This window comes from Strix uralensis, chromosome 4, assembly GCF_047716275.1.
Source record: "Strix uralensis isolate ZFMK-TIS-50842 chromosome 4, bStrUra1, whole genome shotgun sequence".
NCBI lineage: Eukaryota > Metazoa > Chordata > Aves > Strigiformes > Strigidae > Strix > Strix uralensis.
Window position 1 is genome coordinate 67,354,043 of NC_133975.1, and position 15,911 is coordinate 67,369,953.

At 64.0% G+C, this 15,911-nt stretch overlaps 3 protein-coding genes across 3 annotated transcripts; all 3 read right to left on the minus strand.

The window, feature by feature from the left end:
- Positions 1-528: 528 nt before the first annotated feature.
- Positions 529-2,637, minus strand: DCTN6 (dynactin subunit 6). Its single transcript, XM_074867097.1, has 7 exons — positions 2,369-2,637; positions 2,132-2,196; positions 1,941-2,046; positions 1,483-1,571; positions 1,231-1,278; positions 802-944; positions 529-695 (listed from the first exon to the last, which is right to left on the minus strand). The coding sequence occupies exons 1-7, from the start codon at positions 2,389-2,391 to the stop codon at positions 597-599; spliced, it is 573 nt and encodes a 190-aa protein (XP_074723198.1). The 5' UTR covers positions 2,392-2,637; the 3' UTR covers positions 529-596.
- Positions 2,638-6,594: 3,957 nt separating this feature from the next.
- LOC141942008 (uncharacterized) lies at positions 6,595-9,532 on the minus strand. The gene is made up of 5 exons (XM_074864949.1): positions 8,732-9,532; positions 8,095-8,286; positions 7,555-7,839; positions 7,112-7,282; positions 6,595-6,909 (listed from the first exon to the last, which is right to left on the minus strand). Exons 1-3 carry the CDS (start codon positions 9,530-9,532, stop codon positions 7,768-7,770), a joined length of 1,065 nt encoding a protein of 354 aa, XP_074721050.1. The 3' UTR covers positions 6,595-6,909; positions 7,112-7,282; positions 7,555-7,767.
- A 5-nt stretch (positions 9,533-9,537) lies between these two features.
- Positions 9,538-13,636, minus strand: BTC (betacellulin). Its single transcript, XM_074865148.1, has 6 exons — positions 13,525-13,636; positions 10,841-10,936; positions 10,417-10,534; positions 10,141-10,287; positions 9,738-9,845; positions 9,538-9,642 (listed from the first exon to the last, which is right to left on the minus strand). The coding sequence occupies exons 1-5, from the start codon at positions 13,598-13,600 to the stop codon at positions 9,740-9,742; spliced, it is 543 nt and encodes a 180-aa protein (XP_074721249.1). The 5' UTR covers positions 13,601-13,636; the 3' UTR covers positions 9,538-9,642; positions 9,738-9,739.
- Between the last annotated feature and the right edge of the window lie 2,275 nt (positions 13,637-15,911).

Here is a 15,911-nt window from a genome sequence, read left to right on the forward strand (position 1 = left end):
GCGGCTGCTGATCATCTCTCCTCTCTCTCTTTCCTACAGGAACTTCTGCTCCAACGTCAATTTCCTTCCGCGCTGAGACAAAACGGGCTGCGTTGTAGGAGGATAGAAGGGGAAGTTGTAAACAACATCCCTGGGGCCGGCTGGGAAGCGGGGACACAGCCGAAGCTCACCAGAACGGCTGACGCGCGGAGGAGCTTCAGTGCCGCTCTGGGAGGGGGAAGCTAAGCCAGAGGCAGCTTTCAGGGGCCAAGAGGGTGGCAGCAGCACTGGAGCATTTCCCACCCCACGACCCGCAGGGATTTGGGGGTGCGGGGCCAGGACACCCCTTCCTCCGATGAGCCTGGCTGTCCCCCGGCGTGGGGCCATCCCCCTCTGCCGGCAGGCTGGGGAAGGACTGGGACAGCCCCCGAGGGACAGGGACACCCACCCCGAGGTGAGGGAAGGGGAAGGCGGCCATGTCAGCCCCTGTATGACCAGGGCGCAGCACCCTGCGGCCTCACCTTGCCCAGAAAGGACTGCGGTCCCCCCTTGGCAGAAGAGCAGGCGACATTTTATTCCCCAAAAGAAGCACGTACAGTAGAGTTAGCACAAGGAGCTCAGCTCTTGACAGGAGTGGACGTGGCCTTCATCGTCTTCTTTAGGTGATGGTAGTTTGGCAAGATCTTCATCAGGAAATCCAGCTGCAGCGTCTGGGGCTGGGAACAGAGGTAAGGGAGGTCAGGCAGCGGCCCTGCCATCACAGCAAGGGTGGCCTGCAGAGGACGGGAGGGTGACAGTGTGTCCCCCGCGTGTCACACCCACCTGCGGCCGCTCGGTCTGGACGCGGCGGAGGCAGTCAGCCCCGTAGATGACGGTGTTTTCGGGAATCACCTCGTAGGTGTTGATGTTGCAGCATGCCCCGATGATGCAGCCACTCGTCAGGATCACGTTCCTGCCAACAAATGCTGCCAGAGAGAGAGGAACCCCTGAGAGTCGTGCTCGGGGTGTGGTTAAACCCCGCAGCACCAAACACCAACACCACCAGCTGCTCAGTGCCAGGAGCCAGAGCCAGCCCAGCCCAGCTCCCACCAAGGCAGTAACACTCGTGGGTTCTGTGTGAAAATGACAGCTTTGTGACAAGCTGTGGTTTGGCCTCAGCTACAGCAAGACAACACCATGTGAGCCTCCGCTGTTCCCAGCATCTACAAGAGCAAAATCTCACAAGGGCCAAGATGATAAGCCGAGACTTACCTTTGGATTCGATGACGTTGTTATCTCCCACCTTCATTGCTTGGGAGTCTACAGGTCCTTGTTAAAGAAAACTGTAAAATGTTTTGCTTTTATTTCAAAAAGTAAACCCCGATGATGTTTTCAAACCAACACGCTGCACCTTAAATAGCCCTGGGCTGTTTAAACGCTGAGAGAGCCCACACATGCTTCCCCTTGTACCGACCCAAAAGTACGGTGTATCAGAGGGTCTGTCTCACTGCGCAGCAAGGATACAACATCCAACTTCAAAAACATTGTTGGTGCCAATGACCATTGGTTTGGGCTCCACCTCTTCAGTTTCTGGCGTAATATTTTCTGGATACCTGCAAAGACGGAAGAATGTATTTCAAGTTTTGAGATCACAAAGATACTGTCCTGTTTGGCAGCTCAATTTTGTGGGAACCACGTATATCGCATCCAATCCAACCAGACTGTTGGGGTTGCGAGGCTGCTTGCTCTTGCACAGGGTCTCTCACTCTCAGGACTATGATGCTTCTCTGTCAGCAGGAGAAGGATTCACAGAGAGATGACTTCTTCCCCAGCCATAGTGCCACAAGCATAGACAAAAGCACAGAAGTTCATTTTGCTGTGCCAGGAGGATTAGCGGTGTTGGCTGCCCTAAAATGAGATGCTGGGCTGGGAAACGACCCCCCTTGGAGAGCCCTGTGCGTGCCGTCCAGCTTCTTACTGACCCATTTATGATGAGGGCCTGCTCCTCGATCAGGTTGCCTTCCCCGATGACGATGGGCCCGGCTTCGGCGATGATCCTGGCCTTGGGGTGGATCACGGTCCTGGGCCCTGCCGAGAGCAACAGCCCCACGTCAACCCACGGCCGGCCCCGACGCCCACAGCAGCACCCCCGGGTGGGCGGGGGGGGTCTTACCGATGGTCACGTCCCCGCGGATCTCGCTCTCCACGCACACCACGGCCCCCGGCGCGATCTTCACGCTGCGGGAAGGGACGGGGCTCTGTGAGGGAACGGCTGGGGTGCGCGCGGCGGGGGGTGTTAGGGCGGGACCCGCCGAGGGGAGCGGGCGGAGATGCGGGGAGGGAGAAACGGCGGGAACCCCGCCGCGTCCCGGGGGGTGGGGAGGTGTGTAGGGACGACACCGGGACTCACCTCTTCTGCACCTTCTCCGCCATGACAGCGCTACCGGCGGCGGCGCCTGCGCGGTGCCGGGCGGCGGGAGGGGTGCGCCTGCGCTGGGCCGAGCAGCGGGGCAAGGACTGCGGGGCTCGGGGTGGTGCACCGCGGCCTTGCGCTCTGCCCCGGCCGCAGGGGTCCCCCGTGCGCTGCCCTTCCCGCCCCCAAACCGCGACTCAAAGGCAGTCGGGGTTTGCCCGCACCGTCCTCGGCGCTGCTGGGGAGCGGGCGGGCGGGCTCTAGGACCCAGCGGCAGATGGACTGCCCCGCCCCCGCCCCTCCCTTTCGCCCCGCCCCGCCCCCAGGCCCGCCCCCGCCGAGCCTCCGCCCCTGGGCGGGGCGGGGCCCCAGGGCGGCTGCGCGGGGCGGGGCCCAGGCAGATTTGGCCCCCGTCGGCCGCCATCTGCCCGCCGCGCCTTCTCCGTCGGGCCCGGCGGGGATGTGGCCCCGCGCCGGGAGCCCCGGGGCGGTGGACAGGCGGTGTCCGCCCGCCCCAGGTGAGGAGGGGCGATCGGCTGGAGAGGCCGGGGCAGGGTTAGGGGCCAGCGGGGCTGCTGCAGGAGGAGGTCTGGCCCCGGTGGGATGGTTGCCGCGGGGATGGGACGAGGAAGAGCGGCCGCGCTGCCGGTAGATCTGTGGAGGAGCCAGCGGGTCTGGGGGCGCCGGGGAATAAAGCCCGGAGGGCCGGAGCCCGGCGCCGCCCGGCCTCGGCACAGCCGCCCGCGGTCACCCGGGGCCGGGCCCGCCCCGCGGGTCCCCCCGGCCCGTTCCCAAGCACCGCCCGCCCCCGCCGGGGCTCCCGGGCCCGTCCCGCCGCCACACGCGGGTCCGGGGGGGTCGGGGCTCAGCCGCGACGTGTTGGGGACTCGAACCCTTGGGCCAGTTCGGGGTGACAGCAGCAGAGACTGAGCGGGGGGTGCTGGGAGAGGTGGCCGCCAGCTCGGGCCTGTCCTGGGGCTCGGAGCAGGCCCAGGGGGGTGGTTTGGGGCTCAGGGCCGGGCCCAGTCGTGGGTTTTCCCAGAGCAGGAGCTGGGCTGGGGAGATGGGAACGAGCTCAGGGGGCTCCAGAGGGAGGGTAACTCCTGGGTTTGGGGTGCAGAGGATGAGCCAAGGGGTTTCTCAGCTCAAATCCAGGCTCAGCTGGGGGCTCAGGGACCGAGTCCTGTGGTCTGTGAAAGAATTTCGCCAGACTGCGGGTATCTCCAGGCTTGCTTTATTAACACCTTAGGGTTGGGCCATCACCTCAGTGAGTGACCAATGTCCGAAGGACTCGTGCAGTTTATATACTATTTCTAAATCTATTACCTAAGTCTAAAGTCTTTGCAAGTTTCCACTCAATCTTTTAGTTCTTGATTCTCATAATTTATTAAAGTTCACTACAATCTCCTGTCTCAGCCGAATTTTTCTCTTCTGGTTCCAATCCTTGCTTCAGTTTCAGGGTCATCTTTTGGGTCATCATCATCTTCATCTTTCTTCCACTAGTTTTCATCTCGCACAATTCTGAGAAAGACTTCAGGATCTTTTATTAAAACCTTAGGTAGAGCAAGCAGTTTCTATATACTAAATTCTCTTAATCTAGCAAAACACCTGTGTTTAGTCAATTAATCATCCTTTGTTAAAACTGTCTCTGTATGATTAGCTTGACTGGGTTTAAAACCAGCCTTGGGTTGGGACTATACAAGAAGCAGGCTAAGAACACTTTTCAGGCCTATTGAGCAGCATTCTGGTTGCCTTGGTACTATTACAAGATAGCTGAGTCCTGAACCCATTTCACTAGGCCTTAAAATCTATTTCAAATATATCAGAGGTTATATTTAAAATTCTTCTACGGGTCAGATGCAGGCACCTGGGCTAAAACCCATATATGTTTTCAGGGCTTAAAAAGGGAGACTAAGTCCTGCATTTCTGGGACTTGAGAACTCACTTCTGTGGCTCAAAATCAGAGCCCAAGTCCTGCATTTTCAGGGGCTTGAAAACAGAGCTTAAGTCCTGCATTTGTTGGCCTTGAAAACAAGCTGAATGGGTGGGTTTGGGGGCTTGAAAATGGTGACCAAGTCCTGTGTTTTGGGGGGTCAGAAACAGTGATTGTGCTGAGTGTCTTAAGGATCTGAAACCAGGCTCATGAGGCGTGAAACCGAGACTAAGTCCTGTGTTTTCCAGACTTGGACACAGGTTTGGGGGGTGCAAAACTCTGCTCACTTGACCTGGGGAGAAGTGAGGGCAAGTCATGGGGACTGGGGGTCAGAAACAGGCACGTGGGGGTGGGGCTGAGCTGGACACCCTCCCACAGAGACTAGCCCAATGGTTTGGGGCTCAGAACCAGGCTCATCTGGCCAGTTTGGAGTTTCTGAAACAGAGACTAAGTCCTGCATGTGTGGAGTGTGAAACCAGGCTCATCTGGGCAGGTTAAGGTCTTGAAAAGAGAAACTAAGTCCTGCATTTTGGGGCTCAGAAACAGACACTAAGTTATGTGGTTGTGGGGCTTGAGACCAGGCTCATTTGAGACAGGTTTAGGGCTCAGAAACAGAGATTAAGTAGAAGTCGTGTGTTTTAGTGCTTGAAAAGCAGAGCCCGAGTCCTGTGTTAAGAAGTAGGGAGGCAGCGCAGGGGTTTTTGAGGCTCAAACCTAGACTCCTTTGACTGATCGTTATGGCTCAGAAGACAGCCCCGGTCCTGAGCCGGGAGCTGGGAACCGGCCCTATCGCTGTCCCAGGGCCCAGCAAGTGGAGCCCCAGCGCCAGAGCTGCCCCGGGGGTGGGCAGTGCCCCTCCGGGGAGGGCTCAGGGCCACACGGTGCCTGGGGACCCGAGAGACCCCTTCCCCTGCCCGGGCCGGTTCCCAGTCGGTGCTCCCAGGCTGGGGACCCCGGCGGACCGTGCCCGGGCAGCCCCAGCGCCGCCCACGGTTTCCAGCCTTTATTCGGTGTCTGCGTGGAACCGCCGGTGCCTCTTCCGTGACACTGACCTCGGCACCGGCAGAGCCTCGGCGGGGACCGTGCCCGGAGCTCCAGGCAGGAGCGGGCAGCGCCGGGAGGGAACGCGGGACCTCGGCCGCCGGTCCCCGCTCCTGGCCCGGGGCAGCTCCCCGCTCGGGCCCGGTCCCAGAGCGCGGCTCCTACTGCCCGCGGCACCGGGACCGGGACGGCGAGGAAGAGGCCGCGTCCAGGCCCGACCCCGGCGCTGCCGCTGCGGGGCTTCGGTGTGCGTGCGCGGGGCGGTGCCGGGCACAGGTGCGCTGGGGCGTGGCCCTGGTGCGCGTGCGCGGGGCGGGGCGCGGAGGGGCGGGGCCTGGCACAGGTGCGAGGGAGCATGTCCCCATCGTGCGTGCGCGGGGCGGGGCCGGGCACAGGTGCGCGGGGCGCGGCGAGTGGGCGTGTCCCCATCGCGCGTGCGCGGGGCGGGCCCGAGCTGATTTGAGCCCCCGCGGCTGCATCTGAGCCCTCAGTAGGTTCTTTCCCGCGGCGGCGGCGGCCGGTCCGGGCTTCCCCAGCGGGGCCAGGTGAGACGAGGGGAGCCTGGGCCGGGAGCGCGGGGCCGGCAGGAGGGGCCGGGGTCGTGGCACCGGAGCGGAGGCCCGAGGGCAGCTGCCGGTTCCCGGAGGGCCGGAGCCCGTCGCCGCCCGGCCTCGGCACAGCCGCCCGCGGTCACCCGGGGCCGGGCCCGCCCCGCGGGTCCCCCCGGCCCGTTCCCAAGCACCGCCCGCCCCCGCCGGGGCTCCCGGGCCCGTCCCGCCGCCACACGCGGATCCGGGGGGGTCGGGGCTCAGCCGCGGCGTGTTGGGGACTCGAACCCTTGGGCCAGTTCGGGGTGACAGCAGCAGAGACTGAGCGGGGGGTGCTGGAAGAGGTGGCCGCCGGCTCGAGCCTGTCCTGGGGCTCGGAGCAGGCCCAGGGGGGTGGTTTGGGGCTCAGGGCCGGGCCCAGTCGTGGGTTTTCCCAGAGCAGGAGCTGGGCTGGGGAGATGGGAACGAGCTCAGGGGGCTCCAGAGGGAGGGTAAATCCTGGGTTTGGGGTGGGGGGGCAGGAAGGGGGGTGGGTGTGGGAGGTGGGTGGGAGCAGAAGGGGGGTGGGCAGGGTGCGTAGGCCTCCACCGGAGATGGGGGTCTGGTCGTGTTGGTCCCCAAAGCCAGGGAGGCTGGCATGCACCAGGCTGAATTAAACGTCTGAGATAGTCTCTGGGGCGAAAGGCACTTTTCACACCATCTTTGTGTGTCCAACTCTTTATTCAAGGGGTGTACAAGCACCCAATAGTCATTGAACAATAAACACAAACTAATTAGTCAACGTGTGTACAGTTATGACAGTTCATATTCATATACAAGTTATGACAGTGATTGATTTACGACCTTGCCAAAAGCCAAGGTTGTTTTAACACGCACAAGCTGTCATGGCTGGAGCCAAAACAAGCTGGAGGTGAAGAGGAGCTGGAGGCAATCTGGAGCCGAAATGGAGTCAAAACTGAGCTGGACCAGGAACAAACAGAAGCTGCAGAGGAGCTGGAGCCGTCCATGAGCTGGGCCTGAAACCAGAGCAGAAAAACTGGTACAGAAACAAACAGGAGCCAGGGCTGAAATGAGCTGTACCTGAAAAAAATGGGCAGGAGCCTGAACCGAGCTTAAGCCACAAACTGAGCTGGGCCAGAAACAAACACTAGCCCGAACAACCAACCAACCAACCAAGGAAACGGGACCCACAAGTTGAGCTGGGCCCAAACAACTGACCTGGACCCACATGGTCCCCTCAGTGTCTCCGGGCAGGCGCAGGCAGGGCTGTTCCCTGCCAGGAGTGGGCCCACACCAGGGGCAGGCGGCAGCGTTGGCCTTGGCACAGTCAGCCCGGCTTCCTCCTGGGGCTCCACACCCCACGTGGCTCCCGGCCTGGCTGACGCTCCTCTGTCCAACACCGAGAGACGAGGGACAGTCGGAGCTCCTAGCGGCACTGCATGGCCCAGCCCAAAGAGCCCCAGGGCTGCTGCCCTGCAAACCCGCTGCCTCCCGGGCACGGGCAGTTCTGATCGGCTTCTTGCCGGTGGGCACAGGCACCGGGACCCTCCTTCCCCCCACGGCGAGCCCTCCCCATCCCTCGGCCACTCTGCCGGCACAGCCCTGGGAGCAGAGCACCCCGGTCGTGCAGCTCCACTCGGCCGCCGCGCCGGGACACTCACCCCACCGGGCACGTCCTCCCGGCCAACATCCCCCCGGCACTTGCTGCCCCGGGGCCGTGCTCCTTGTGCCCGGGGCCGGGATGAGCCTTCCCCACACGTTGTTGGCACAGGTACGGCCACGCAGCATCGCCGAGGCCACCGACACCTCCCGAGGGACCGGCAGCACCAGGACGGCTGCTGCTCCCCGTGCCCGGCCAGGCCAGCTTCGCCCTCTCACTGATGGGGCTGCAGGAGACACTGCGGGTCCCTGGAGAGGCCTCTGCTCGCACTGCAGCACGTTTTTAGCTGAAAAAGAAGGTTTTAAGTGAAACAATGGTTTCAAATGGAGCCCAGAGCCGCCCCCAAACGCGCTGCTGTGGGAGGCCTGGGGAGCTCCCCATGCCCGGGGACCCCCGGTGCAAACGCCTGTCCCCATGTCTGAGGAGCCGTCCCCGACCTCGTCTGTGCGGCCACGGTGCCTCCTCCCGGGCCGGCTCCCCAGAGGCAGCAAACCCCGTCCCCGCGGGCAAACCCCGCTCTCATGGGGAGCCCCGTACTCACCCGGGCGGCGGCCGGTGTGTGAAGGTCCCTCCGCGGCGGCCCCACGGCCACGGCTGCGGCCGGCAGCGAGGGGCAGGAGCCGCCGGGCTCTGCCCGCGGCCCCTCGGCGGCGGGTCCGGAGGTGGGACGGGAGCCCCGCTTGGGAACGGGGCCGGGCAGGAGGCGCGGGGAGTGGAGCCCCCACAGCCGTTCCTGGCGGGAGCAGAGGCTGATCCTGCGGCCGAATTCGGGAGCTGCCGGGGACCCCCGGCCCCACCGGCCGAGCTGCAGCCGCTGCCCCCCGAGAGGGGACCCCAGAAGGCCGGTGCCGAAACCCGCTGGGAACGTCACCGGGCCCCAACCGCGCACCCACGGGGGGTCCCGCACCGTGAGGGGAGGGAAACGGGCCACTCGCCCGCAGCAGGCAGCGGCGACGGCAGCTCCTGCCGCCGGGAAACCCGGGGCCCGCAGCCCGCCGGCGCCTGCTCGGGGTCCCCCGCGGGTCCCGGCAAGAGCCCCCCCCCCCGAGAGCCGGGGCTGCGGCCCCGGGAGGGGACGGGAGCAGCACCCGCTGCCTGCGGGCAGAGGCAGGGCCCGCCCCGGCCCCGGCAAGCTGCCTGCGGGCAGGGCACGGACCTGAGCTTCGGGCAGCACTTACCGGGCAGCGGCCGGTGCCCCCAGCCCGCACCGGAGCCCGCCGGTGGGGGGCGAGGGGACGAAACGGCCCCGGTTCTGCTCTGCTCTTCCCCGGTTTCCCCCGTTTTCCTCGCCCGGCCACATCCCGAGACCCCGAGGCCGCCCGGTACAGGTGGAAGATGGCGTCACCCCCGGTTCCCGCCCGCCAGCTGCGGCCGCCCCGCGCCGGGACCGTGAGAGCCGCGACCAGAGCCGCCCCGGGGAGACAGGGCACCCGGGCCCGGCGCGGCCGCAGCCGGTGCCCGGCACCGCAGCACCCTCGCCCCGGCCCCAGCCCGGAGCACGCCCGGAGGCGCCAGTGTCTGCTCGGCCCCGGGCGGGGAGACGCGGCGGCGGCACCGGGAGCAGCCGCGGCGGGGAAGCAGCCCCAGCTCGGCCCCGGGACGCCCGGAGCCGGGGCCCCGAGCCCGGCAGGGACCCCGGGAGCCCGGGAGCCGCGACCCCGCTCCCGCCGCCCTTCCCGCTCCGGCGGCGGAGCCCCCTGGCGGCCGCGAGGGAGTTTTGAAGCCTCGGGGGCCGCCGCGCCCCTGCCCCGCACGGCGGCGCCCCCTGACGGACGCGAGGCGGGGCGGCACCCGGCGAGGGCGCAGCGCCCCCTGTCGGCCATGAGGGCGGCACCGCAGCCTCCCGGTACCGGCACCGGTGAGACCTTTCCGTGCCCCGATTTGGGGAGCTCAGCGGCACGGCTGAGCCTGATCGCCACCCCCCCACCCCGCTGGAGGGCGGCGATGGCGAGAGGGGCCCGTAAGGACCATGGCGGCATGCGGACACCTTTCCATCACCCCTTTATTCAAGCCGTTGTAAGTTTTAGCCCTCGCCCATGGAGCCAGCCGGTGCCGCCGTCCGGGACCCGCCCGCAGGTACCTGGAGCTCCTGAGGAGAGAGGGGAGGCCTTCAGCCTCAGTGGGCACCCCCAAAGGGGGGGTCTCCCAACACCTCCACCGTGTCCCGTCCCCAGCCCTGCGCACCTTCACGCGATGCCCGTCTCCAGCACATCCTCGCTTTTGGAAGGCAAATTCTTGTTTAACGTCTCCAGCTCTTCTGCCTTTCTCTTCCTACGTTGCTTCCGACAGTGGCTTGAGGCAAGGGGGTAATAATTAAACAAAAAAGCAGAATGAGGCATCGCAGCGATGCTGCTCCTCCTTTCTCTCTGCTTTCACCTTGCAGAAACTCTGGATGGGACCACACATGGTTTCCAGCCCCAAAGCGGTGACCCATCCGCCTCCCAGCACCCTCAGAGGTGGTGTCACACCTGGCTGGAGCAGCCCAAATTCAACCTGCCCCAAGCCGGCGGAGGTGGGCAAGATTAGCTCCCAATCTGGGGCTGCCCCTTCCCACCCCACTCCTTGCCCCGTTCCCCCCTCCACATACTGACTGCAAAGGCAGGTGCAGACAACAAGGACGATGAGGGTGACGATGGCAGCAATCAAGGAGATGATCACGATCTGGCCCCGGTCGCCTCGCAGGTAGAAGATGTCCACCCTCTCACAGCGAGCCCCTGTGTAGCCTCGTTCGCATCTGCCCCGTGGCACAGGGGAGACAGAGAGGGAGTCTGAAAAACCTGTCCCCCCTCCTCCTGCTTGCCCAGGGAGGACGGGCACAGCATCCCCACCCTGTGCTGCCGCGTCCCCGCCGCCGGTGGCTTACACACAAGCTGGCGCCTTCTCGGCCACGAGGAAGCGGCATCTCCCTTTGACGCAGTAGTGCTTGTACTCCTCTGGGCACCTGGAGAAGTGACCGTGCTGCCTCAGCTGCGTCACGTTCCCTGGGGGTGACAAGGACAAAGAAATTCCCCCCCTCCGGGGGTTACGGTTCTGCCCTAAAGCAAGAGCATCCTGGACCTGGTCCATCCCCACGGCAGGTCTGAGCCTGGCCAGTTGCAAAGAGCTGCCAGCATGTGAGTCCTCGGCTGTGGTGTGCTGGCCCTGACCCCTTTCCAGCTTGGTGGATGCCACACGGCTATGCTAGACAAAATACCCTGCCCTCCTCCATCCCAGCCCTCTCCCCCACACTGTCCAGCTCCTGTCCAATGTCGCCAGCTCCCCTGAGCATCCTCACGCCACTGCCTTACCCATGCAGCTCTCGGCCGTGCCACAGGCGAGCCCCTCTGTGCTGTGGCTGGCAGTGACGTTGGCATCGGCGTCCACGCAACTGAAAAACGCCAAGCCTGAAACACAGCAGAGGCGGCTCAGGGGGGCAGCCCGGCCAGAGCCCCGACATCAACACCACCGCCCCACTGCAGCCACTCTCCTGGCCCTTGCTGCAGGGAGGGGACCAGCAAAGGGCTCCACAGCTGTGCCCATGGCCCCCCTTCCCTGGCAACATCAGCTTTTCCCCAGGGGCGAGGAGAAGAGAAAGCCAGTCCCCGCCTGCCTCCTCCACCCACCAGCGCCCCAGCACAGGGGGCCAAGAGACAGCGGGGCAGGCTTTGGGGGGCACAGCCCTGCCTGCAGGCAGCCAGCCACCCCTTTCCCCGGCGGGGATGCAGGGAGGGATCCCCAGGGAGGTCAGGCTCACTGCACCGTCCTTTTTGAAGAGCCTGGGTTTCAGAGCCACTGAAAAATGCACCAGTCGTGGGAGTGAGGAGACAGCAGTGCTGCGATTCAGCAGCCACCAAAGCCCAGTTGCTCCCAGTCTGCAAGTGCTAAATCCCCATTACAACACCACTTGCTGATGCCTGGCATGAACCAAGCTGGGAAAGGGGTGACCATGCTTGCCATGGCCACGGGACGAAGCCGAGGGCCGGCTCAGCTGTGGCACGTCACAGCGTCAGTAACCGGATCGCTGGCATACCAGCACTGACTCAGCATGGCCCTGCTCCCAGCCCAGCCCTCCCCAGGGATTCGCCTGGCTGTGGTGGCACCCAGGGGAGCGGGGACAGGTCCTGCCTGATGGGGCAGGGTGCTGGGTGGCTCTCACGGCAGTGGCACGCTGAGGTGGGGGATGTTTCCATTCTGAGTGGGTGCACTTTGCAGCTTGGCCATGCTGAGGCCTCCTGGAGAGGGGGGGGAGTTTGGGCAGCCAAGCCCGGGTGGCCTTGTCCCCCCTGTCCCACAGCAGAGACGTTCCCAGCAAACGCGTCCCTCCCAGCTATATATAGGCACCGCCACACTGACGACGTGCTTTGGGTAACAGAGCTGCAGTGAGGCTGGGGCTGAGCCTTTGTCGGGGCTTCTCCCCCAGTGAGGATCCCCTCTCTGGCCGAAAAAGCCTGGTGGAGAGGAGATGGAGCCCAGTCTGGCCCAGGCAGCAGGGTGGGAGCTGCTCAGCAGGAGCCAGGGGATGAGCCACGGCGCAGTTGCCCCCCCCCGGGAACCAGCTGCGGGTGGCGTGGGCATGTGGCGGCGCAGGGCGGGAGGCTGACTTCACCCCTGGTGACCGAGTTTGCAGTTCGGCACGGAAAGATCCCCACCAAGACGAGATCCCCACCCTTATTGCAACCAGATGCAGAGCTTTGGCATCCCCCGAGTTGGCAGCCCCTTGGCGAGGACCGCCCCAGTGGCACTGCCAGCTCGGGGGGGGGGGTGGGGTATGCCCCCTCCGACACCCAGATCTCAGCAGCCAGGAGCTGTGGGTGCAAACAACCTCATCTCTTTGATGCACAGAGTCCAGCTCTGCTATCTAAGGCTGCACCCTTTCCTGAGCAGCCGGAGATAACCCAGGAAAGCATCCCAAACACCGGGTTATTTTGCCATAACACCCCCATGCTCTCCTGGGAAAGCCCTAATTGCAGGAGAGCAACCGCCTGGGGCATTGCCTTGGTCTGATGGGCACTCCAGCCCCAAAACAGGTCGGCCACCCTTGATTTCCTCCTGCCAGCACAGGTTTGGCAGGTTTTGTCGAGTCCTGTTGCTAACCCTGCCAAAGGGCCAAACCCAAACTGCTCCTGGCAGAGGGGAAGGGTCCCCCAAAACCCTGGGGCTGGTCCTCTCTGCCAGGGGTATTGCCAAGCACAGCTGATGTTCAGTCCTACCTGTGGTTATCTCCTGCCATCCCTGAGCAGGCAGCTGCCTGCAACTTTGCCTGCTTCTCACACACTTAGGAAGTAACATGGGGACACTCATGCACTTGTTGAAAGATACCAGCTCCCCCCATATTCCCCCATCCCAGCGCTGCTAAGGATGACAAAACACGGGTATTTGGGCATCCGTGAGCAGTGTCCCATCAACAGGTGGTAAAAGCATCCCAGCCTCACTCCAGGGTCCAGCCAGGACACCCCAGCCCCATACTGGCCCCAAGGGACACACAGATTCAGAGCCAAGCTGGCACGGTCATAGGGGAACACTGGGATGGGATGGTGGGGAGTGCCAGGACAGGAACCGGGGGCACATGGGGAAGCATTGGGATGGGTGCAGGGAAGCATGGGGGGGCACGGGGACAGGACTGGGTAAACGCCAGGCTGGGCATGGGGGAAGGACTGGGATGGGATTGTGAGGGGGTCACAGGGAGTCACCGAATTGGGGCTGGAGAAACACCAGGGTGGGCACGGTGAGCACTGGGGTGGGACAGGGGCAGCATCGGGATGGAGTGGGATAGCGGGGGGATACAGGGCAGCAGCTGGATGGGACCGGGGGAGCAGCGGGATGGGACAGGGGCAGCACCGGGACCAGCCCAGGCTGGGGCAGAGAGAGGAAGGGGCCGGGACGGGGGGTGGCATCCAGCCGGGCAGGGGCAGCCCGGGACCGGGACCGGGACGGTGGCAGGGCAGGGGGACCCCCGTGCCGAGCCGCGCCGCCTCGGGTGCCCCGTGCTTACCGGAGGCGAGGGCCAGGCAGAGCAGCAGGGTACCGGGACCGCCGCCCGGGGCCGGGGCCGCCGCCGCCGCCTCCATGCGCGCCGCCGCCGCCGCCTCCGCCTGCCCGGTGCCCGGCGGCTGCGGCGGGGCGGGCCGCGGCGGGACGGGGGCGGCCGCTGCCGGCACCGCCGCCCTCCTCCTCCTGCTGCTCCTCCTCCTCCTCAAGCAGCCCGGTTCGTACCCCGCCGGAGGCATCCCTTGGCAGTCCGGGGGTGCCCCCCCGCCTCCCGGCCCAGCCACCCCCTGCCACGCGTGTGTCCCCACGCGTGTGTCCCGTCCCCCGCAACCGCCTTAACCACGCCTGGCCCCGTCCTGCCCGGAGCAGCCAACGCAGGAGGCGTCGAGACGAAGCCTCGCCCCAGCACCCCTGGGGATTCGGGGAGCGAGGGGGGACCCCCCATCCCGGTTTCCGAGGGGGGCTCCGGGCGTTCCCCTCCCCAGAGGGCCGGAGGGCGTGCGGCCGGAGCCCAGCCTCACCTCCCCAGAGCTGTTTATCCCTGGCTGGCGTGTTATGGAAAAGGAGATTTATTCATAGCGAGCTGCTAATAAAACACCCTCCCAAAGCCCTTGGCAGGGAATGACGGCAGCTACAAATTATTTGCGAGGGGCTGTGCCTTGGCACAAGCCTTCTGCACGCTGGCCTTGGTGTGGTATTTTTTTTGCCCTGGGGTGACTGGGAGGATGTTTCTGGTCCCGCAAGTGATGCCCCGAGGAGGAGGAGAGCCCCGCGGGTCCCCCAGGATGCTGGCACATCCCCTCCTGGCATCTGGGAATGCTCAGTAGGGATGCGGTGACATGAGCTGATGCTGTCCTGGCCCCAGGGAAAGCAGAAGAGCTTCGCTCGGCCAAGAGGAGTGCAGGCAGGGAGGGGTGGCAGGGCTGCTGCCTGCTCCGTGTCGTTACAGGCATGAAATAAGGGGGGGAGCAGGAAATGAAAGACTGGAAAGAACGGGTGACCTCAAACCGCAAGCTGGCAGCTATTAATGCAAGCACTGGCAGCCACCCAGCCATGCCATTTGGCCACCAGCCAGGGGGTGAGCGAGCTCCTGTGGCCCTGTCCAGCCAAAAAACCCAGCTGCAAGCTCCAACATGCCGGTACCATCAGCCCCATGGCTCACGGCCACCCCGGCTCTCAGCTGACAGCAGGGGAAGAGCCCAGCCCCGGCCCCCTGGAAGCAAGCAGGGTGTGCTAAACTGCTGAAGAAACATTGCAAAGCTCCAGTGGGGACAGAGGGGACTTGGGCAAGACCAGGGAAACTGGTGGCTGGCACATGGATGTGATGCAGGGCCACTCAAGAGGAGCCGGCTTCATCCCTGTGGGGCAGGCAAAGGCAGGGACAGGCAGCAGAAATCCTTGTCCACCAAAAGAAAATGGTCTCCCTTCTGCATCCTTCATATCTGGATATAACTGGGGGGGAAAAAACATTTAAAAGAGATTTTTAAAGAGCTGGACCCCCAAGGCAGTTGTCACCAGAGGCAATGGTTTCTGTTCTCCAGTAGGAATGGGGAAGGGCTGGCAGAAGGTACCTCCAAAAAGGGACCTCTTGCTGGCCATATGTCCTCTGCTCTCACTGTCACTGTGAGTACCACACCTTTCCTGGGGGAGGTCCAGGGACCTGTGTGACCAAGGCAGATGTCACTTCCAGATGTGGCCAGGCAGGTGTGGCCCAGCCAATGAGAGCAGGCAGAGGTGGCCAGGCAGTTGAGACCACGCAGATAAGACCAGACAGAGGTGACCAGGCAAAGGTGGCCCTGCTGAGGTGACCACGCTGAGGAGTCTAGGCAGAGGTGGCCATGCTGATGAGACCAGGCAGGGGTGACCAGCAGATGTGGCCATGCCGATGAGTCTAGGCAGAGATGGTCAGGCAGAGGTGGCCATGCAGGTGTGGCTCTGCTGAGGTGACCATGCTGATGAAGTCCAGGCAGAGGTGTCTAAGTGGAGGTAGCCATGCTGATGAGACCAGGCAGAGGTGGCCAGCAGATGGCAGCTTGAGCCCAAGGACAGTGCCCAGCAGGGCGTTCAAGGCCTCCCACAGCCCAGCCCTTGGCACCCCAGCACCCAGCTCAGGCATGGGCTTTGCACCCAGTGCCACGGTAGGGAGCAGCAGCTGTGCCCAGCCCTGTCCTCTCCTCGGAAACCTCCTGCCTGTGGAAACACACAGCACGTTCTGCAAAAAAAAGTCCAAAAAAAGATGGGAGACCAGTGGCAGAGAAATTATCACGCAGTTCCCACGGCGCCAAGTTCCTGCAGCAATAACAACATTATTTTTCCTCCTCCCAAGCGGAGGAAAGCTTTCAAGGAGAGCTGAGATGGCAATGCAGCCCAACGTATGGCAAGGCAGCCGGC